This window comes from Microcaecilia unicolor, chromosome 2, assembly GCF_901765095.1.
Source record: "Microcaecilia unicolor chromosome 2, aMicUni1.1, whole genome shotgun sequence".
Taxonomy (NCBI): Eukaryota; Metazoa; Chordata; class Amphibia; order Gymnophiona; family Siphonopidae; genus Microcaecilia; species Microcaecilia unicolor.
Window position 1 is genome coordinate 211,273,892 of NC_044032.1, and position 23,771 is coordinate 211,297,662.

Sequence of the window (23,771 nt, forward strand, 5' to 3'; positions counted from 1 at the left end):
CCAAAAGTACATAAACGCCGAGAAAGAGGGAGCGCGTGAGCGAGAACGAACTAAGTGCACGGTCGGTATCTCTTCAGGACACTCTCGCGCCGCCCCTCGCGCTCTCTCCTCCCCAGTCGCGCAGGTTGCAGTCGATGTAGGGGGAGGGGCCGGCGGCTTGCCATTGGCTGGCTGCAGGTGCACCTCGCCTCGCGACGCGCTGTGTCTTCTCTCACGGGGCCGCTGTTCGCCTCTTCCTGGCTGCCTCGCGGACTACTGTGTGTGACTCCCGAGTGTGTTCTATTTGTGCGGCCCTCGCTTTAGTTTGCGACCTCGGGGGCTTCGGTTGCACCCGCGGCAACAACTGCGCTGTTGGCAGTCGTCGCCCTTGCGGCTGCTGCGTGCGGAGCCGGTTTCGCTCCCCGGTAAGTGCGCCCTATTCGACTGGACCTGGCTCACTGGTGGGGGAGAGGTTTTGAGCGTCAGCGCTGAGAAGCGGCAGGTGCGGGACCCTCCTATGGTGGGTTGGCCCCCGAGTGCAAAGAGACCCGGTGCTGGAAGGTTTCTTACACGAGAGATCCTCCTCCCCCCACTCCTCCCCTCCCGGTATCTGTGCGGCCGCGGCACCGTTGCCCCCACCCCGATCTCCCTCTTACTCGTCTCTCTCTTTGTGGCAGGGAGGGGAGCGATGGTGGTGGCCACAGCAGCTGCTGCTGCCGCCGGGGACACGCCGGCACTGTGATGCCCTCAGCAGAAGCTCCGGCTCTACCACAGGACGGAGTGATCATGACGGTTTTCAGGCAGGAGAACGTCGAGGATTACTACGAGATCGGGGAGGAACTCGGGAGGTAGGAATAAAAAGCTGCTTTGATTGTGTGGGCATGTTTGTGGAGGAGCTGCAGCAGTCGATCCTTTTTAGTCTCCAAATGATGGTATATAAGTTGCACGCTTGCTGGCTCGCTGCTGCTGGATATGTTTTATGTTTGTGTGTGTTTCTTTTGCCAGGGCATTGTTAAAACGTGTGGGGGTGGGGGATGTATATTACTTGGATCCTTGCACGAAATATTCAGGGTTTTGCATATCTGCCCAAGGACGAGATGCGGAGGGTGTGAAAATGTTCCAGCTTTCACTGGAAACCACCTTGGTAGGAAATTATGCTGTGAGAGGAAGCCGAAATATAGAACACACATCAAGGTTTGTTCACTAGCAACAGTACTAGTGCAAATTATGGTGGATTACTCAGTACCAAGCTGTTAAAATTTCTCAAAATTAGTGTGGTTAACCTTTATTTTCATATAATCAAGTAGACTAACAATCCCACAGTGATATAAGGGACTAATTTATTCGACTATCCGCGTACTACTTCTGGATAATTGACTTTTCCTCCTTAGCAAAGAAATGAGGAAATGATATTGTCAGCACAAATCCTAAAATCAGTTTTGGTGGGAAAGGGATACTAAGAAGCTGATAGTAAGGTAGTACAAGTATTGAGAACTTGAAAAACCCAAGTCTAATTCCTTGTATATCTGTTCTGAAATGTGTGATCATTTTAGCTTCACATTTCTTATGTTTCTGGATTGTTCTGAATATCCCTTTTAGTATCACGATCATAAAGTTATTGATGGTGATTTAGTTCTGACAAAATGTTAATTTTTGAGGAAATAGGCATATCCTAATATATTCTTTAAACTTGTAAATTGCTGCTCTGCCCCTCCCCCAACTTTTATCATATTAAAAAAAATATATATATATATATATTGTTTGTAATTGTAACCAGTTGTGTGATAGTGTGTATGCCCTTCATGGTAACAGTAATATGGAAAGGTAGAGAACATTATGCACCAGAAACATGAGGTGTGGTATGCTTTGTTTTTATTTTTTGCCATGTAAGGTTTTTGTTGGTGACATCTATTGTACTAGTGAAAATACAATTTAGCAATCTAGTATTGTAAAGAGAAAATTTAAGAGTAATTTTGTAGTGAGTAAAATAAGTATCACTTGAAAGCAAGGGTAGACTGACCATTGGGACAGTTAGATAGTGCCCAAGGGCCCACTGCAGTAGGGGACCCACTCTCCCCTAACCTTCATTTAGTTTAATCACTTTTGGTAGGTGGTTAGGGGCCCAAGACTCTTATTGCCAGTGGGCCCAGGTTTCTGTCAGTCCACCTGTGCTTGAAAGTGCACGGTTGTATATACGGCATCTGGAACTGGCAGCTGCTCGAGACATGCTTATGGTGACCTGTACACATTTGAGGAGATGTCATAAAAGATAATGTTCAAACATGGTGGCTATTCTCAGAACAGCTGTTCTGCATTCAGACTGGCTTAATGAGAACAATGCATCCTGGATACAGCAGTTTGCTTGATCTAAGGTAGTATGGTGGGGAACTGTGTTCATCAAACTTGAGTTTCCTCATGGAGAACTAGAGAATTAGATTGGTAGTGAGTGTTTGAATGTGGTACGCTTGGATTTCAGAAGATCTTTGGATAACTCTTCCACACACACAGACCTGCTCAGTGAAATTTATGAGCTCCTCAAAGGGTAGTATTGAAAGGGGTGGATTCGACAAACTGGTTTAGGGACAACTTTTGCGTTCTACAGATGGCAGATCTGCAGCAGAATGTTCACACTTTATTTACTGAGATGTATTAACTGAAGAGATTCACCCAAGGTGGTGTACATAGTAAATGGCGGCAGATAACGACCTGAATGGTTCATCCAGTCTGCCCAACAAGACAAACTCATTTTACATGGTATGTAATACTTGATATGTATATCCAAGTTTGATTTGTCCCTGCCTTTCTCAGGGCACAGACCGTAGAAGTCCGCCTTGCACTGGTTTTATTCTCCAAATACTGGCCTTGCCACCCAATGTCCGCTAAGATTCCATAGATCCATTCCTTCTAAACAAAAAAAATCCTGTTTATCCCACACATGTTTGAATTCCATTACCATTCTCATCTCCACCACCTCCCGCGGGAGGGCATTCCACGTATCCACCAACCTTTCCGTGAAAAAATACTTCTGTCCTCTAGTTCTACCACCTTCCCGTCACCGGAAAAGGTTCGTATGCGGATTAATACCTTTCAAATATTTGAATCTCTGTATCATGTCGCCGCTGTTTCTGTTTTCCTCTAAGGTATACATGTTCAGGTCAGCAAGCCTCTCCTCGTACGGTTTGCAACGCAAATCCCATACCATTTTCTTAGCTTTTCTTTGCACCGCTTCCAGTCTTTTTACATCTTTAGCCAGATAGTTGTTAACAGCATAACAATAGTCAAATGACCAAATATAACTATAAATACAGTTGGTGAGGTATTAAAGGTAACTTCGTTATGGCAAATTGAAACTTAGTAATAGGATTAGCATGATACAGTATCAGAAATATGATTGTTTTACAGTGTTACTGTTTATAACAGAAATATTAATGTCAACCGAATACAAATACCATAACAGGCAAGCATGGAAGAACATTCATATAACATAGATATAACATTCAGTGTTGGCGCGATACAAATAAAACACTTAATCGGCATGTATTAGAATATGCAAATAACCTTTAAAAAAATCTTTGGCAGAGACAAGGAAGTGGTAGAACCAGAGGACATAAATTGAGGTTGCAGGGTGATAGACTTAGGAGTAAAATCAGGAAGTACTTTTTCACAGAGAAGGTGGTGGATGTTTGCAATACCCTCCCGTTGGGGTGGTGGAGACAAAGGGGCTCATTTTCAAAGTTCGATAGGTTGCTATGGAACTTTGTAAGTGTAAGTGCTTTGAAAATGCACCTCATAATCAATGAAGAAATTTAAAAATGAATGAGATAAACAGAGAGAATCACTATATAGAAAGATGACAGCATGTGATATGCCTTGAACTGTAAGGTAAAGTTGACTATAAATGGTATAAATGCTAAAATTGTCAAGACACACACACACACACACACTCACACTCACACTCATTTTTACCTTCTACCCCATCCCCACACAAATGGTACCTTTTAAAAAATTTCTTCTCTTGCAGTTGGGGTCAACAAATCATACAGCCTGTTTGCGCCAATTGTGGAGCCTTCTCTCCAATCTAACTTCCTGCTTCTGCTTATGTGGGAAGCATCAGAGAGCAGGCTCCGGGGTTGGCAGGGGCAGGTTGTATGAATCGCTGCCCCTGACTGTTAGAGACAAAAGTTACTCTGTTTTGCCAGAAATTAAGCTGGCCCAACTCCTGCGATATACCAGTTGAAAAACACTCGAGTTGAAGTAAGAAAGTCAGTGCCAGGCAGACTTTCACAGTCCTGAGCATGGCAAAAGGAAGCAACGGGGCAAAATGGCCCACAAGATCCAAACCGGCAATGAAAAAGAGCCAGTGTCTGGCTTATTTTATTTCTAGACCTAATAACAAGAACGTGTTGAGTGAGAATTTATCCGATTGCGATCTGCTCTTTCACATTGCCTGAAAATGGCAAAGACCAGTTAGGGTTGAGTATGTGTATTTGATATCGCATACACGTCACCCGCACTCATAGCGGGGAAGGGAAGACATTTTAAGGTGGTTGTTAGCAAATGTGAAGGGCAGTTCTAGAACTGCTGCATGTAGTTACTTGCTGCTTGTGTGCATAACTGCACTGTGTGTTATTCTATAAGGTAGCAAGTAAATGCATGGAGAGGTGTGCACTTGGGTGGAGCATGGACATGGAGGTGTCTCCCACTTACAGTATTCTGTGAGGTAGGCAAGTGGTTATTGAAGTGCTTGTATACCACCTTTCAGGAGTCAAGGCAATTTACGATAAAAAAGGGTTTATGATAAAAACTGTAGTAGAAAGGAACTACAAATCGGTGCAGCAGAGGGACAGCAAAGCTAGAAATAAAACAACAACAACAACAAAAAAGCATGGTTGCAGCTGCAGAGAATGGCCTGGAGCTCGGATGTCCACAGCGAACGCTTGAGAAAATAAGTGTGCCTTCAGAAGACTTGGAAACCGTGCCCATTTACTCCTGCCATTGACCTGGAATAAGTGAAAGCGCCCAGATGCATGTTTACGCCTATATTCTATATCAAAATTTGTGTGTGTAGATGCCGTTATAGCTGGGGCGTAGCCAGACTTCGGCGGGAGGGGGGTCCAGAGCCCGAGGTGAGGGGGCACATTTTAGCCCCCCCCTGGGCGCCGCCGACCCCCCGGCGCCACCAACAACAACTTTGACCCCCCTGCCGCCGACCCTTTTCGACCCCCCCTGCCGCCAACCCTTCCCTGCTGTCACCTACCTTTGCTGGCGGGGTACCCCAACCCCCGCCAGCCGAGGTCCTCTTCTTCCGGCGCAAGGCTTCATTCTGTTTCTGTGAGTCTGACGTCCTTGCGCTGGAAGAAGAGGACCTGGGCTGGCGGGGGTTGGGGTCCCCAGCCAGCAAAGGTAGGCAGCAGGGGAGGGTTGGTGGCGGGAGGGGGTCGTCAGCAGGGGGGTCCAGGGCCAAATCTACGGGGGCCCAGACCCCCATGGCCCCACGTTGCTACGCCACTGCGTTATAGAATAGATACTCCTGTGCAGCATTTGGGGTGACCAGTGTCAGAATTGCCTCCAAAAAACATTGTTGGATTGTTGGTGTCATCATGTATTGACAGTGAATTTGGTTATGCTGTGGCCAGAATACAAAACCACTCTTCCAAGCAGGGCTGTGGAATCAGTACACCAAACCTTCAACCCTGACTCCTCTATTTTCCTACTGTCTGATTCGACTGATATTAGGTTTTACATTTTTTTTTTGTTCTGGATTTAAAGTACTGGTAAATATAACTTATTTACCAGTCCTTTAGGTCCAAAACAGGTGTGTGTGTGTGCGCATACATAAGTTTAAAATGATAAAGCCTTGTCATTCTTCCATTCGCTTATGTTGTTGGAAGCCCATGATAATATTTTGACCTTCAATGTGAGAGGAGGGAACAATTTTGGTAGTACGGGAGCAGCATATTCAAGAGCACGCAATAGAGTACTGAATGACTTAGACCTTTTAATAGTTGGGTGCTTCTTCTTGCTACTCTTGACCACCTATAGAGTTGGTTGGAGGGATTGTGGGGGTAGGTACTGGGGACTTTTGAGGGGTGGGGGTTTGTGGGTTAGATGAGTAAGCAGGATCAGAATAATGGGAGGTTATAAGAACAAAACCTGTCATGAATGTTGGGAATATGAAGAGTTGTTGCGGGGGGAGAGGGGTGGTAGGTAAGGGAGGTTGGTTGTATGAAAATGATTTCTGGATTTTATAATAGTTTTCTGTTGTGTCTGTATCTGTTCTAATTGTAATAAAGAGATTAAAAATTATAAAATCATACCATAGTGTGTGTGTGTGTGTCTCTCTCTCTCTTTTTTTTTTTTTAATTTTTGGAGTTCCTACATTTTTAACAATTCTGACACAACCCAAAATTACTCCCAACTCTGACTCCGCAGTCCTGTGTCCAAGAGTGCCATCTTATAATTGCCTATATGTGGGTGCGACTTGCCAACTGCTCTGTTTGTGATTAGTGTGGGTTACTCCTTCGTAATTAACACACTATTAAGTGGCAGATGCGTCTCTGGCCATCTTGATAGGGAAAACAGGAAGGACTGTGCAGATCTTTCTCTACCATCAATTACTATGTTATGTTGTGCTGTTCGTACAATACAATGAAACACATAGGTAGCCAAAGGGGCTAGTGCAATTGAAAGATAGACAAGGTAAAATAGGTAATACAAAGTCAGTCATTGGGGATAATGGATGGCTGGATAAACTGAAAGCAAATTGTATGTACAGTTGAATAAGATATGATGAACTTGAGGAAGGTGCGAGAATTTAAAATATATTGAAAGGCTGTTGCTATTTTGCAACTTCAAAATTGCTAATCACAATTGCAGTGCCTTGTTAGAGAGCAGGTCAAGAGAGAGAAGTACAGATATGACAAATAATAGAAAAGCTGTTTTATTAGAGACAATGGCAGCAAATAGCAAATGTGATCGGAGATGATGCATACGCAGAATTACCCATAAGGATGGTAGAACAATGACTTCGTGTACCTGTCAAGGCAAGGATAACGAACTAACCCCTGGTCCTGAAGTTTATAGGACACCTGACACCCCAAGCACTAAGGAGAAAGCCGTTCAGCCTGACAGATGACGCTCAAACACTGGATCCATAGGAAGTCATGGACTTAGAGGCTGGCTAGTGGGTTTCAGCTCACGATCAGGCGACGCAGCAGCAGAGAACTCAGGCTGGTCAGCAGATGGTAGCTCTACCCAAGCAAGATGAGCATGCAGACAGGGGGACCACATCTTTTAATGAGCCATTCTCCTGTGGCCGGCTCAGCTGGCTGGAGCAGCAGCTATCTCAAGCTCCATCAGATAACAGCCAGATCACCCTTATTGTTTATTTTGTAGCCTTTACATTTTCCTCAGAACTTGGAAGAGTCATGCTGTCCAGAGACTGTGTCTGGGGTTTGCCAATGTTGTGTCTTTAGGGGCCGAAGGACCTGGCTCTTGACACCATGGATGTTGCCATCTTATCAATGAAGGTCGCCAGCACAGTAAATGGTTGTTGTGAACAGTTGTTTTGCCTCTGTTAGCCTTGATGTGTCAGCAGTGTGCTTGAGGCCTATTACAGGAACAATCCTCTGCATGGAAACTGACATGGGCTAAGTGGGTAAAAAATCAGGTTTATAATATAGAATAGCACTTCAGTGTAGTGTTACATTCTTTGTCCCTACAGCTTGATTAAGCATCCAGAGTGCAAAAATCCAGAGAGTAGCACACAGTGAGAGGTGAGATACGAATGTCCATTTAAGAGAGGCTTTGGTGATTATATCCAGGGAACTTGCCATAGTTACTACTACTACTACTTGACATTTCTAAAGCGCTACTAGGGTTACGCAGCGCTGTACAATTTAACATAGAAGGACAGTCCCTGCTCAAAGGAGCTTACAATCTAAAGGACAAATGTACAGTCAGTCAAATAGGGGCAGTCTAGATTTCAATGGTACAATAGTTCAATGGTACAGCAAGTTAGTGACCACAGCTTAGGGGCAGGGAGAGGCATCACTATTAGAAACAAGTGGGAAAAATATGGGGAGCTTGGCTTCAAATGCACATATGTACAGGAGTAGAAGAAAAAAATCTTTATCTGCATTGTGTTGTCTCCCCGCTCGGTGGAAAAGCAAAGGGGTGGTTTGGAGCAGTTCCTAAACATTGTGTGATTTATCTAACCGTTAGATTCCAGTGTCAGCAGATTGTAAAGGATGAATTTTACAGTTTAATTCAGGGTGCCACAGTGCCAAGGAAGCAGGTTTTGCCTTCCTTTTTCCACCACTAGGAGGCAGTAGGGCACATAGCAGCTACAGTACAGTCTCAATTTATGTAATGTAAATGGGACCAAGCTGTTTTGGATAAGTGAAAATGTTGATAGTACGGAGAATAATGGTAACCCCTTAAAAAATGCATGGAAAACATACTTTATGCATATAAAACAAGCATAGGGTATCTGTATTTAAAATACAGAAGGGGGGCAGACTCAAGAAAAATGTCAGGAAGTATTTTTTCACGGAGAGAGTGGTGGATACTTGGAATGCCCTCCCGCGGGAGGTGGTGGAGATGAAAACGGTAACGGAATTCAAGTATGCGTGGGATAAACATAAAGGAATCCTGTTCAGAAGGAATGGATCCTCAGAAGCTTAGACGAGATTGGGTGGCGGGGCTGGTGGTTGGGAGGTGGGGCTAGTGCTGGGCAAGACTTCTACAGTCTGTGCCCTAAAAATGGCAGATACAAATCAAGGTAAGGTATACACAAAAAGTAGCACATATGAGTTTATCTTGTTGGGCAGACTGGATGGACCGTGCAACTCTTTTTCTGCCGTCATCCACTATGTTACTATCCTGCTTATTTTCAAAGGAGAAGGCCGGCCACCTTCCAACACAAATCGGGAGATGGCCGGCCTTCTTCTAATGCCGGCCAAATCGGTATAATCAATTTTGGCCGGCTTCAAGGGGCCGGCCAAAGTTCAAGGCGGTGTGTCGGCAGTGTACCAAAGGCGGGGCGTGGTTAACAGATGACCGGCCTCGGCCGGTAATGGAAAAAAGAAGGCCGGCCCTGACGAGCATTTGGCCGACTTTACTTGGTCCCTTTTTGTTCACAACCAAGCCTCGAAAAGGTGCCCGAACTGACCAGATGACCACCGGAGGGAATCAGGGATGACTTCCCCTTACTCCCCCAGTGGTCACCAACCCCCTCCCACCCCCCCAAAAAAATTTAAAATAATTTTTTTGTCAGCCTCAAATGTCATAAGCAGCTCCATTACCAGCAGTATGCAGGTCCCTGGAGCAGTTGTTAATGGGTGCAGTGCACTTCAGGCAGGCGGATCCAGGCCCATCCCCCCCCTTTACACTTGTGGTGGTAAATGGGAGCCCTCCAACCCCCCAAAACCCTCTGTACCCACATGTAGGTGCCCCCTTCACCCCGTAGGGCTATGGTAGTGGTGCACAGTTGTGGGTAGTGGGTTTTGGGGGGCTCTGCACTGAAGGTAAGGGAGCTATGCAGCTGGGAGCAATTTGAGATGTCCATTTCAGTGCCCCCTAGGGTGACTGGTTGGTATCCTGGCATGTGAGGGGGACTAGTGCACTACAAATGCTGGCTCCTCCCATGACCAAATGGTTTGGATTTGGCCGGGTTTGAGATGGCTGCCATTAGGTTCCATTATCGGCGAAAACCAGTGGCGGCGATCTCCAAGGGCGGCCAAAATGTTGAGATTTGGCCAGCCCTGACTGTATTATCGAAATGAAAGATGGCCGGCCATCTTGTTTCGATAATACAATTGGGTACGCCGCTTGACAGGGTTGTCATTAAAGATGGCCGGCCCCATTCGATTATGCCCCTCCATGTAACACTAACCAGCATGGTCTCATATCAAACATAGCTTCTTTGCAGCGTGTGAGGCTGGAAAACGGGAACAGAACCTGTACAATTCTGAACTGCAATGCGATGATGTCATCGGGGGCGGGGGGAGAGGTCTATCGGATATGCCGGATGTTCGGATTAGTGAAGGTTGGATAATCGAGGCTGTACTGTAATAGCAAACTACACGTTGTGATGCTTACTTTAGAAATGATATTTGGGTTTTAGATGTGCATAAATCTAGTATTTAGACATTTATAGTATGCAAATGACTTAATCCATTTCCTTATACAAAGCCAGGATATACATGCCTAAAACTTAACAAAAAAAAAAAAAATCTGGTAATGGGCATGGTCTCTGGGTGAGACTAGACTGGACCAAAAACAAAATAATAATAAAGTGAATTCCCCTTTCAGATGGCATATACATCTATGTGCAAAATAGGTTGTCAAGTCTTACACCTGCTACCCAGAATGTCTGGGTTTCAGAAAAGAACTCCTATTGAGCAGTGGTCCACCAGAGGGATTAGAGGAGGTCACCCCTCTTAATCTGTCAGTGCTTGATATCTCTGCTCAATTTGAAACTAGCAAGGGGTATTGACTCTGAGTGCTTAGGAAAAATAAATGTTTGCTTCTGAAATAGCCAACATAAACATTTATGCTGTTGTTTTTAACATAAACATGTATGTGCCTGTGTTGCTTCTTCAAAAAAAATTTTTTTTGGGATATTTTTATGTTTCTAAAATGTGTGCTCCTTCTGTATGTAACTAGCACATTAATCATCCATTTCTCCATCTATTGTAGAACAGGCTATCCTTTGACATATCTGTTCTAAAATGCTAGCAAAAATTGAGATGTGATAACCTGGGTGTGTCAATTGGGATTTGCTTGTCCTTTCTAAAAGCGCCTCTTAAATCTCTCATTAGACATCACTATTCTGTACTATACAAATCGGTTACTAGCATAGGGAATGGGATGGGCCACTGGGGCCATGGTCCGAATAATAATTTGCCCAGCATAGCATTAGGATTGGAAAGCTTGGGAGCGGGATTGGAGATTGAATCTCCCTCCCCCTCCCCAATCAAAAGCTACTCTGCAGCTCCTGGTTACTAGGTTTCACAGTAGTAAATTCTATTGTGACACCTAATAAGAAACGTTAGTGCAAGGGGGAGTTTTCTTTCTTTATTTCCAATCTCTCTCTGTTTTGTTTTGGTTTTTTTTTTGTTACATTTGTACCCCACGCTATCCCACTCATAGCAGGCTCAATGCGGCTTACATGGGGCCATGGAGGGTTAAGTGACTTGCCCAGAGTCACAAGGAGCTGCCTGTTACACATGCATGCAATTGTGTGCATCTATGTTGGTTCTGTGTGTTTTGTGGTCAGGAAAGGTGGGAACAGGGGAGAGGTAAACTTAAAAGAGCAATTAACTGCTATGTTTTATGCATTTTCTGTGCTGCAGCTGCTGGAATGGGTTTTCTCATAGAAATGTATGAGTGCTTTCTTTTTTTGGGGGGGGGGGGGGGGGCTTAATCTGGAATCCCCTGTCTGCTGACCCATTTTCAAACCAAATAGCTATTAGGCTTTATTAAGAAGATTCTTGCAAGGTAGCACGTAGAAGTTATGCTGCTATAACAATGATAAAATGACCAAATGTCCATGGACATTCTCAACCCCTTCTTTTTCTAACCCAACAGAATGTTGTAACAACTTTATATTTACTTTCCAACATCTTGCTAGCCGTTGGTATAATGGTGTTGGGTAATGTGTTCCATTTTAGAAACTATACTTCCCAGAAAAATATAGGCATTGAAGAGGGGGGGGGGGGGGAGGATCAGCAATTGTGCAGTGCCTGCACCAAAAGCCATATCAAATGGGATTTGAGGATTACAGTATGTATATTAGAGACTAGAGGGGAGAGTATAGGCAAATTCAAACACCTAAAGATATAGGTGTACAAGAGGTAAGCCTTGTTAGTTGTTCAAACCTGATGGGTTGTTTTGGTTGGGTTTTTTTTTTTTGGGGGGGGGGGGCGGGGAAGTGAAGCACATAAAGGGTCAAGAATGTCTGCCCATCAGTCTAGGGGCAAAATAACATTCTGAAAACTTAATGTAATACAGTGACAAAGAGCTGAGAAAAGACACATGGAGCTTTTTAACATGGGCCAGATTGGGCTGGGTGTTTGAAAGACATACACTTCTCAAAAGTGTTGCAGTGCATTTCTATGAGAGGTTGTTCAGCAGCACCACCACAGAAACACAAATAAACTGAAACATAGAAGTAAGACAATAGGGCTTTTCAAACTGTCCCTTCCACTCCTGGTCAGCCTTAAAAATAAGTAAAGTCTCGATTATCTGACCTAAATGGGACCTGCTCATTGTTGGATAAATGAAAATTCGGATAATACGAAAAACAGTGGTAACCCCTCAAACAATGCAGAAACAAAGACAGTAAAAGCAGGGTCCCAGCTCACAATGGTGTGGTAAAAGTAGGGGCCCGGGTTTGGAAAACAGAAAAAGAAGCTGCGTGAGGTCACCAGGGGTCTGTCTGATATGCTGGATGGTTAGATCAGTGAAGGTCAAATAATCAAAACTGTATGTACTGTGTTTGTTGAACTTTTTTTTTTTTTAACAATGGTAAATTACAATAGGTGTGTGTGTGCACACACAGAGGATCCTTTTGTAGAAATGTGGAAGTCAATCGTAGTGGTATCACAGGCCATGGAGTTATCCAGGTTGATACCTGCAGATTACAGCTCAAGTAAGGATGAAAAAGGGTAGTAGTCTGTCAGGTTTAATAGGCTACAGATTAACTGGTTATCCAGGTCTCTGACAGGCTGTTTAGAACGAATAATCATCAGTTGGACTTAAACTGTATAGAATCAAGAATGGTGCCCAAACTGCTCTATATAGGAATGTAATATGACTTTCCTTGTCATCTATACCAGACCAGTCCAGACTAATGGGTTGTGTCCATCTACCAGCGGAAGGAGACAGAGAAAATAGTTCCAAGTAAACCGCCCCTTAAGGATATCGTGCAGCCTGGAATGTTCAGTATTTTCTCTGTCTCCTAGCGGATGGTGGACGGATCGTGCAGCTGCTCTGGATTGCTGGCTAGTAGCTCCTGTCCCAGATTCTTCTGGTAGCCTTGTTGGGGCTAGTTTTAGATGATACTCCGTGGTCCTGAGTTCCTCATCTGCCAGCTAGGGTGATCTCCCCTGGCTGTCTTTCTAGCAGGGTGATGGTTGATTGCGGCGTGGAGTACCTTGTCTCCCCTGTGGGGTTCTTCTGTGATGGTAGGTATATCTGAATTTCTGCCTCTGGGGTAAGCCTTTATTTATTCCTGTCTCTAGTGAAGAAGGTTGTTTAAAAAAGTTGTTAAAAGAAACTTTATTTTTCCTTCTTTCTCTTGCCTGTTACCTGATTTATTTTCCTGCCTTTGGCAATGTATTCTAGAGGGCCGCTTGCAAAGTTTCTTTGAATTTCGCTGGCCGGCGTCTGATTCTGATCTTGGACCCTTCTGAGCTGGTACCAGTTGCTTTGATTTTTTTTTTTGTTGTTGTTGTTGTTGTGGGGCACGGCTCGTGTCTGCATCACGAAACTCAGTTGTTGTTCTCCTCTTCACGGTCCTAGACGGGGGCTGGTTCAGAGGAACTTGTACCTTTGCGGTTCGGAGGTCTTTGTCTTGCCATTTCCACAGTGGGGGAAGTCTCTCGCTGGCTTTGTTTGGCTGCAGGCTCAGTCTTTTTTTTTTTAGTCCAGGGCTATTTTTTTCATTCCTGTCAGCCTTACGTGGCTGTTGGTCAGTTCTTTTTCAGACCCTCCGGTCTCTGCTGCTTCTGGCATCTTGCTTGAGATGCCCCTGGTATTTGTTTCTTGTTTTGGCAGCAGTTTTTCCTCCCTTCCTTAGGGAGGTTCTGATTCTCTGGTTCCCGTGGATCCCTCCTGTCTGCTCTGGTTTGTCTGCAGGGTACTTTCCTTCTGGTGGTGGTCCGAGTTGCCTTTGGTGTGCAACTAGCTCAAATCCCTTTTCTGAGTACCCTCCATGTTCTTTCCAACTTCTCCTTTATCACCCCACCTCCTTACCTATCCCTATCCTTTCTCTCACACCTCTTCTATCCATTTACTCCTTGTTCATTTGTCCTGTCACATACCTCCTTGTTGATTCTGATACTACAGATTATATTCTGTTGTTACTATGTAAGCTGCATTGAGCTTGCGATAAGTGGGAAAGCGCGGGATACAAATGTAATAAATAAGAAGGCTTGGGACAGATATATAGGATCTCCAAGGGAGAGGAAGGGCTAGTAGATGGCATGGTGAGCAGACTGGATAAGCCATATGGTCTTTATCTGCCTTCATTTTTCTCTCTTTTTTTTTTTTTAATGTTTCTATTAAAATTTCATAAGCTCTAGGTACAGCTTGTGTTTTTTTACTACTTAAGACCTTTATTTTTCTCTAGGTGTCTGATTCCCACAGTCCACTATGTTAAAAATCTAAAATTTTTATAAAGGAATCCTGTTCAGAAGGAATGGATCCTCAGAAGCTTAGCCGAGATTGGGTGGCAGAGCCGGTGGGGGGAGGCGGGGCTGGTGCTTGGGAGGCGGGGCTAGTGCTGGGCAAGACTTCTACGGTCTGTGCCCTGAAAATGGCAGATACAAATCAAGATAAGGTATACACAAAAAGTAGTACATATGGGTTTATCTTGTTGGACAGACTGGATGAACCGTGCAGGTCTTTCTGGCATCATCTACTATGTTATGGGGCTCATTTTCAAAGCACTTGTTACTATGTTTGTAATTTAATATTTTAATTCTGTAATTCCAGAAGGGGCAAGCCAGGGTTCAAACCCCACCAGTACTCTTTGTGACTGTGGGCAAGTCACTTGGGGACCCTTTTACTAAAGCTTAGTATGCACTAACAGAATTAGCATTCACTATATGCTGAAAAGCCCATTTCATACCTATGGGCAGCTTAGCATATTGTGCATGTTCAATTCCATTAGTGCACACTAAGCTTTAGTAAAAGGGTCCCTTAGTTCTTTATTGCCTCAGGCATGGAATTGGCTCATAAGCCCTCCAAGTAGAGGATGACACGGGGACGGGGACAAAGCCTGCGGGGATAGGATGGTGACAGATCCCACAGGGATAGGGGTGGGGATGGGGACAGAGCCCGTGGAAATGGGGACAGACTTTGTCCTCGTGTCATTTTCTATTTTGAAGCCTGTTAATGAACTGGACTGTTGTTTGTTTGAGTGATGCAGAAGTGGGGGGGGGGGGGGGGGGGTGGAAAACAAGCAAACATGCTGGCCACAACTGGCAAAATTTGCATGGGAGATGCTGTACATTTGTGCTACCAGCACATCTTCTATTGCAGGAAGGACTGTGGAAGACAGGAGAGCTAGACTGAATCCTGAGATTGTTGATGACTTATTATTCATCCACAAATTAACAGTGCTTCATAGGGCATATTTCTCCCCAGCTAGGCCATACAGTGCAGGTTGTATTTTGTACCCCTGGATATTTTAACAGGGTGGATTAGGATTCCTTGGGGTAGTAGAAGTCGGCTATTGTTGGGGTTGGAAGGGTAGAGGATGGTGAAGGGGTTATTACAGTTGCTCATAGTTGTTATTGTTTTCTACTTGTGATAAACGGTTGCACAGCATATTGTTCCTTTTTATACTTTAATAAAAAGATTTAAATATAAAATCTTAAGTAGCTTATGAGGATAGAGCCTACGGGGATGGGGTAGAGACGGGGGCAGAACCTGCAGGGCCGGAGACAGGGCCCAAGGGGACGGTATGGGGATGGAGACAGAACCTGCGGGGACGGAGACATAACCCACGGGGATGGGACAGGGACAAACTTTGTTCCGGTGTCATTCTCTACCTCCAAGGACAGGGAAAATACTGTACCTGAACATTACTGACTTAGAACTACTACCTGAATGGCATGAGAGAAATCCAAAAATAGGTACCATGTGACTTTTGCATACCAAAATTCTTAGAGCCGTGTTCAAAGTTTTCTGTAGAGTAAATAATTGTTAGGAAACTATTTCTTGTTAATACAAATCAAGGTAACAATCTACACAGAACGTTGCCAGGAAACATGGAAACAAGTGGAAGAGGCATGTAAGGAATGGCTCATGGGATTCTTCACAGTTCTTCTGTATGTCTGTGGAGGAAAATAGAGGAGAATTGGTTTTGTCTTAAAAGTAATTCCCTAATTGTCTCAATGAATCGGTGTTTCTGTAAAGTGAGAGAGGCTTTATGGAACCCCCCTGGCCTGATTGGCTTTATTTGTTTATTTTTTTAACTGTAAGTCCCTCCCCCATACCAAAACTTTATCCCATTCTGTTAGATATTGTAGATTTATTTTGTTCCCAGGCAGATGTGCAGACATTCAACCCCTTATGTAAAATTTCTTTCCAATTCTCCTTTGGATTGGAAAAATAGTTCCATCTGCCTCCCACCCTAAATTATAAAGAGGTCGTGAAGACTGCCACTCAGAACTTCAAGACACAAAATGTTGTATGTTTTAAATTTTTATTTATATTCTTCAATAACCCCTAATTAACTGAAAACACCTATGACCCAAAAGCCCTAGTTGTGCTTTAGAGTACAGCTTATGACTCTGTGGGAAAGAAGATAAGGTACTTGGCATGTCTGACATCTGTGTAGATCCCTTTGGATTAGCTGGAGAAAAAATAGACTGGAGATGGTGAGAGAGAGTGTGTCTTTATAATTTGGAGCCTTAATTATAGATTTTGTTTTTTAATTTATTGCTATTTTAATGGATATACTGAGGCATATTTTCAAAGCACTTAACCTACTTAATTAACTTTGCAGGTCTGTCTATACTATTTTTCTTCATTTTTTAAAAAACTATGTAAACTGCTTAGATATTTTTTATTATTTGCGGCCTATCAAATGTAAAATGTGGACGGGGGGGTGGGGGTGGGGGAGACTGGTAGAGATTGGCACGAGGGGAGGGAAGGGGCAGATAAGTGCTGGGATGAACTGGCGGTCTTGGGGGGGGGGGGGGGTCAAGGGGTTTACAGATCAAAAAAGTCATCTCCCTGGTTTAGGCAAAGTGTGGAGATGCTTGAATCACTGTGAATGTGCCTGACTAGCTAGCACATGCATTGGAAAGGGGAAAACCCTTCCCTCCAGCTGCCTGTGTTGTCGGAGGGGAATTTCTTCTTGTAAAGGACCCCAGTTGCTTTGGGTGTAGGCTTCAGCAGAAAAAAACAAAACTCAGAACCCTGCTATTTTGAAAAAAAAGACCAAAGTGGTGAAGATCATACTGTGAAGCGGTGCTTCTCAACCCAGTCTTTGGTACACCCAGCCAGTTGGGTTTTCAGGATAGCCAGAATGAATATGAATGATCAATTTCCTTGCACTACTTCCTTGGTATGTAAATCTCTCTCGCGCAAATTCATTCTGGATATGCTGAAAACCCAACTGGCCCTGAGTACTTGGTTGAGAAGCACTTCACTAGAGTTTTTCTAGGACTTCTGACAACTGCCTAGTGTTCAGTGTGTTGTGCATTCTTTTTTTTTTTTTTTTGTATTGCCTTATATGCCCTTCTGGGAGCTTATTTACCTTGATGTGGGGGTCTGGAAGAGCCTGACAAGACCAGTGGGAAGGTAGTGCTCCTGGAGTATGCTATCAAATTTTTAGGTTGATAGTCTTGAAATGCTGGTGTGACTGGTCATAAACTTAAATTAGAAGTAACTCAGTAGTGGCATACATGTGATTGATTCTTTACTTTCAGTTGTTTGGTAACAAATGCTTCCCCATTCCCCAACACTCTCCAGAAAGACCAGCTTTTTGTGATATGAACAATGAAAGGCTAGAAAGCTGGTCATCTTGCTAATGTCAAGAGAGATGAATCATGATGACTGGCTCCAGAAAGTCCAGTCTTTATGCCCCTCCCCCCTCCCCCCCCCCCAGTAACTTAATGGGTTTTTAAGATATATATATAATTTTTTTTTTAAGTAAATGTAAACAGTTACAAGAGAGGTTCTTATCCTGCAGTGGTGTTTGTTTTGATTAGTGTAAACATTCCTCCAAGAAGAGTGTTGGTTGTGTTTAACTGTTTGTATCAATTCATGGGTTTTATGTAAACCACCTAGGGCCATTAAGTTGTGAATATGAAGTTTTTATCAATAAAAATTCAGTCCCCCCCCTCCCTTTTTAAGGTCATGAGTTGCTTTTTCAGTTGCAATTTGTATGGTTTTTAATGCAGGTATAAAATGTAGGGAAATCCATATAGTTCCGGAATGCTTTCCCACAGATTTGTAGAAGGTGTGGTGTGGTTTGTATTTGACTTTGGGGCAAATAGTGAGTAAGGATGGCATAAGGTGATGGGGATATGGGAATATGATTAAATACCACAAAGTTGGATGTGTAATACTGAAGATCCAACAAATCTAAAACTCCAGTCCCACTTAAGTCTACGGGATTATATAGGACTAAATTCTATAAATGACACCTATAAAAATAGCGCAAAGTGCAATTCTGTAAACGGTGCTTAGGTGCCATTTTATAGAATAGCGCTTAGCGCCGGCAACCATGACTATATTTAAGCGTGACCATTTACACCAATGAAACCTTGGTATAAATCCCTGCACCTAAATTAGATGAGGATCCCTGTTCTGTAAATACGCCTAATTGTGGGAATGCCCCCTTTTGGGGCCTGTGCATAAATTTTAATTCCAGATTGCGCCAATTGTTTAAGAAGCCAATTAGTACTAATTGGCTCCTTATTCAATTAAATTGTGTACACAAATTGGTTGCGTGCCCAAATTTGCACACTCAATTTTTAGCAACTTTTATAGAATTTGGGGGATAGCATGTACCAGCATAATAGCCTAGTACCAACCAAAAACTGGAGAAAAGATAAGCTCACATAGTAACATACCATCATAGGTTAAAAAAATACTTCATAACATAAACCTTTGTGCTAAGGTCTTGACAAGGTGCAACACTGTTATGGAATCTGCACACATTAACAGGAACAGAAACGGTTCAAAAGAATCTTGCCAGACAATATCCAAAAAGTACTTAACTGACTGACTTCAGCCCTTGATTTAAGAGGACAGATAGAGAACAGCAGAATCAGAGACTGGGACCAAGATGATCAGAAAAACAGTCACCAGACAACAAAGATAGAAGAAATCATTTTATTTTCATTTTAGTGTTTGGAATATGTCCAATTTGAGAATTTACATCTGCTGTCTTATTTTGCACTGTATAGGAGGAAACATATTTTCTTTCTGTTTTTTTCTGGTATTGTGCTGCATCCACAATCTAGCTTCTTAGGATTTTAGGTTAACTTTTGAAGAGGTGCTATCTCTGTTCTGCATATGTGACTGCAAGGCCAAGTGTTTGAATAAGGATCTGTTTGTTAGGTTCTGAGATTTTGATAACATTGTGTTTCAGATTTGGCAAAACTGTTCTCCTAATTCCTGGTCTGTGTGCTGATTTGGTTTGTCATTTTGGGTATACTGGAGCTGTAACAGCTTACAGAAATGATTTATAATGGTGTAATATTTTCAGTGATGCCTGTTTATATGCGCCATGGCCGGCTACTGTGGGTGTAGCTATTACCCATAATGAGTACCAGAACTTTTTTTCCTACAAAAAAAGGCACTGGAAACAGGGTCTGGTAGTGGAGGAGTTTGTGTTGCTTTCACTGAGGGAAGAGGACAGAGAAGGTGCTAGATGGGGAGAGGGATTGGGAAGAGAAAGGAGAGAGAGGAGATGCTGGATGGTTAGGGGACACTGCCTAGTAGCCTGAAGGGGGGGCATCAGAAACCCTAGAACTTGCCCTGCCTTTGAATGAACCTTTGATATAAATATCCTGCTTTTTTTTTTTTTTAATTCTGTATCCGAGCCACATATACGGTGGTAATGCAAAAATTGAAAAAAACAAAATGGGAATTTTCTACTGCATTTTTCTACAATTCACCCTCATTTGTGAATTAATATCTGTCAGTTTATAGAATACAGTGTTAAAGAATGCTTGACTCTTCACCTGGATATCCAAAAAATGCTGTGGCTATAGAATAACACTTCATCTCAAACTTGATAGAAGAATGGCACTTGTATATTATGTGAATTGCTGCAGTGTTTCAAGAACCTTGCCACAAAAGATATCAAAATGACTATTGACACAGAGATTTAAAAAAAAAAAAAAAAAAAAGAATAAACTATTCCTCAAATTCTGTCACCTTCTCCCATGCTACCCCTGACATTTGTTGGGAAAAAAAAAAGCCCATCAAAAAGAAAATAACTTATTACTCGTGTATCTATTTGACTCGGCTTGATAAGAAAATTTCTGGGCACCAAATGGGGAGGGAGGTGTGTGTGGTAAGTAATCCAAGCAGTCTCTAAGCACCCTCAAGACTTCCTGTCAAATACTAATGTACAAAGAACACACATCAAACGTTATCAGTAGTGGTGAGGAAGATGTGATTCTATCCCGAGAATGTAATCAAACATATAAACGGCAAGTGACCGTACTCACTTGCAAATGCGCAGTAGACTTCCCTCTCTGTCCCGCCCTCGCGTCAAGATGTCAGAGGGCGGAACAGAGAGGGAAACAGTCGAATTGTCAGACGCCGCCGCTGCCGCCTGGAAAGGAACTTCACGCGAAACAACCTCCCCCTCCCCCCCGCCACCGCTCCCGTCCCCCTTCGTATCAGGCCCCCTGCACTGACCTGACAGCGCCTCTCACCTCCATGTGGAAGCGCTGCAGGCAGCAGCAGAGCGATCTGCTGCTACCTGTAGCGCTTTCACACGGAGGTGAGAGGCGCTGTCAGGTGGGGGGAGGGAGCGGCGGCGATGAGGGTTGCTGGACTTGGGTGAGAGCAGGGCACAGAGGAGGGTTGCTGGACATGGGAGGAGGGGCGAGGCCAAAGGAAAGAGGAGGGTCGCTGGATATGGGGGGGAGGATCGGTGGACGGGGTGAGGCCAAGGGAGAGAGGAGGGCTGCAATACTTGCCCGTTTTTACGGGCTTAACGGCTAGTACGTAAAGAAAATGAGTAGTGCCCTTAATATAGGATTTTACTTGTGACAAACAAGGCTGAAGAAAATGATCCACATACTTACTGACTTTCAAGCAGAGAATCTCTGGCAGAAACGATCAGCCAGCCCTAGTGTACCTAGGATGCATGATTCCTCAAGTAAGCTATTGGTCGTCGCAAGTGTGGGCACTGTTCATAATTTCATGTAAGGATGGAGACTGAGGAATATATATCTAGTTTGACTGGGAAGCATTATGTATTTAGGAGCGCCACTACTTGTCAATCATCTTACGTTGTTTATCTCATCCAATGCCTTTGTGGACTTGCATATATTGGCCTGTCATTGAGCCACAAAAACAAAATTAATAGATCGGCATTTATACACATCGGCAATGTATAAATGCAAATAAATTGGAGGAACCAGTGGTGATGCATTGTGTGCAGAAGCGCCATTGGTTTGATTCTTTAAGGTGTGTGGTGTTGGAACAACTTTAGGTTTCTGATTGCCAGGGAGACCATAGTAAACTTTTGTAGCGGTACTAACAGCTTATGTATTTTGACATGATTGAGCCTCATGGACTAAATGCCAGGATAGAGTGGTCCTTGTTTGTGTGGTTTTGGGGATGGTTCCAAGTTGAGGAGTAGCTGTTGGTTACTGGATTATTGATTTTCCATTAATTGGAATACAGCCTCATGATGGGAGGAGCTGATTGTTGTAATATCTTAAAATTTTGACATCCTGTTTCCTGATCACCATTTTGAAAGCAGCTGCGGCCAAAGAACAGTTTTATAAAGCTTCTGATGCAGGTATTGGAAATGTGAGTCTGCCATCTATAGTGGACTGTTAAGCTGAGCAAGCTCCTGTGTGTGCTGAAGTCAGCCAGTTAAGTGCTTTTAAAGCATTAAGTTTGGCAAGATTCTTAACAAACATAACAGTATTGCATCTTGTCAGGACATTCACACACAATTTTGTGTTGTGGAGTGTAACCTATGATTTTATTTATTTGGATTTTGCTCACACCTTTTTAGTAGTAGCTCAAGTCGAGTTACATTCAAGTACGCTGGGTATTTCCCTGTCCCTGGAGGGCTCACAATCTAAATTTGTAGCTGAGGCAATGGAGGGTTGTGACTTGTCCAAGATCTAAGGAGCAACAGTGGAATTTGAACCAGCCACCTTGGGATGTAAGACCGGTGCTCTAACCACTAGGCCACTCCTCCACTCCCCACTCCTCCATGGTGTATTACTGGTGCTCTTAATGTAACCATTTTCCCAAAAAAGGTAAACGTTTTTTTCTTAATACCATTTTGAACAAGGTTTTGTGCTTTGTGCATTCCTTTTTAGGCTGTTTTTGAGGGGAAAAAAATCACAAGTTAAAAATCAAGCCATTGGGATATAGGGGTGGGTGGGCGGCATTTTTAGCAGACTGGTCCCCCAGACATCCCAGGAGAGCAATGGGGCACCTTAGGAGGCACTGCTGTGGACTTCATATAAATACTCCCAGGTACACATCTCACCATTGCTCCCATGTCCTGTCTACCGAGCTCTGCAAAACCTACTAACCCCCAACTGTACACTACTACAGTAGCCCTTGTGAGTGAAGGGGTCACTGATATGTGGATACAGTGGGTTTTTAGTGAGTTTTTTTTTTTTGGGGGGGGGGGCTCGCAGTTTCCATCACAAGTATAACAGGTAGGGCAGGTATGGGCCAGGGTCCACCTGTTTACTTTATAAAGTACTAAACTACTCCAGGGACCAGCATGCTGCTCTGATGGACCTGGCCGTAACATCTGAGGCTGTCATAGAGGCTGGTGAGTACTATTTTATTCCAATTTTTTTTTGCAGTGGGAGGGGGGTCAGTGACCCTTGGGGGAGTAAGGGTGGTCATCCCTGTATCCCTCCAGTGGTCCTCTGGTCACTTAGGGCACCTTTTTCTGTCATATTTATTAGAAAAACAGGTCTAGACCAAAATGTTGACGTTTTCACCTGAGACATTTTGGTGGTGGTCTGTTATGGCTGTAACTCATCTGTATGTTAGACATCCCCTTGTGATTTGGATGTACCTCAGATGAATTGTATAGATATTCGTCTGCAAAATAGGTTTCAAAAATACCGATTTAGACGTTTTGAGATGAAATTTGTCCAAACTCTGCTTTGATATTGTTTGTATGGTTTTTTTTTTCTCTCTTGAAAATGAGCCACTCCCTATTTGAGCAGCTTTCAGCACATTGAGGTTTTCCTCCACTTTTTGGTTTGTGTTACGTTATTAGGGTGTGGCGGTAAGGGATTATATTGGTGGGAGAGGTTTGTGTAAGGGTTAGAATATATGAAGGATGTTGGTATTTTTTTGGGTGAGGTGGGGGAGGCTATACTGTGGCTGTGTATTTAGCAAGTGTAGTTGTATTTGTGGGATATGGATTTAGTTGAGCGTTTTTTGGTGATGTATAGCTGTGTGTGGAGGGGACTGTGAGCTGAGAAACTGAAGTTATTTGTGTGTGTGTCTTTTTTTTGTTTGTTTGTTTTTAAAGTGTGTGTTTGTTTAGGGAAGTGCTTTCTAGCCATCTGCTGGAGATGCTACTTTGCCACTCAGGTTTTCAGGATTATCACAGTGAATATGTATGAGAGTGGTGGGGGCTTTTTTGGCCTACAGTGGGTGCCGTTCATAAGTACATATTGTTAGAAGCTGTAGAATTACTGTGCTATTACATTGTGTAGAATTATGTGAAAGTGATTTAACATTCCATTTGTTGGAAAGCATAATAGAGTGGTATTACAATGCACTGATTTAAAATGTAAAATCATTCTTCTTGTGAAGAAAGTTTTGTGGATGAAACAAGTGAAAGATGGCTAGTTGGCAATGCTGTGTAC

General features: G+C 43.5%; 1 protein-coding gene across 1 annotated transcript in view; it reads left to right on the top strand.

The window, feature by feature from the left end:
- Positions 1-244: 244 nt before the first annotated feature.
- DAPK1 (death associated protein kinase 1) overlaps positions 245-23,771 on the top strand; it is a 314,806-nt gene continuing 291,279 nt past the window's right edge. Inside the window, 2 exon segments of the mRNA XM_030193688.1 lie at positions 245-404; positions 657-827. Of these exon segments, the coding sequence (XP_030049548.1) occupies positions 721-827 (107 nt within the window). The 5' untranslated portion in view covers positions 245-404; positions 657-720.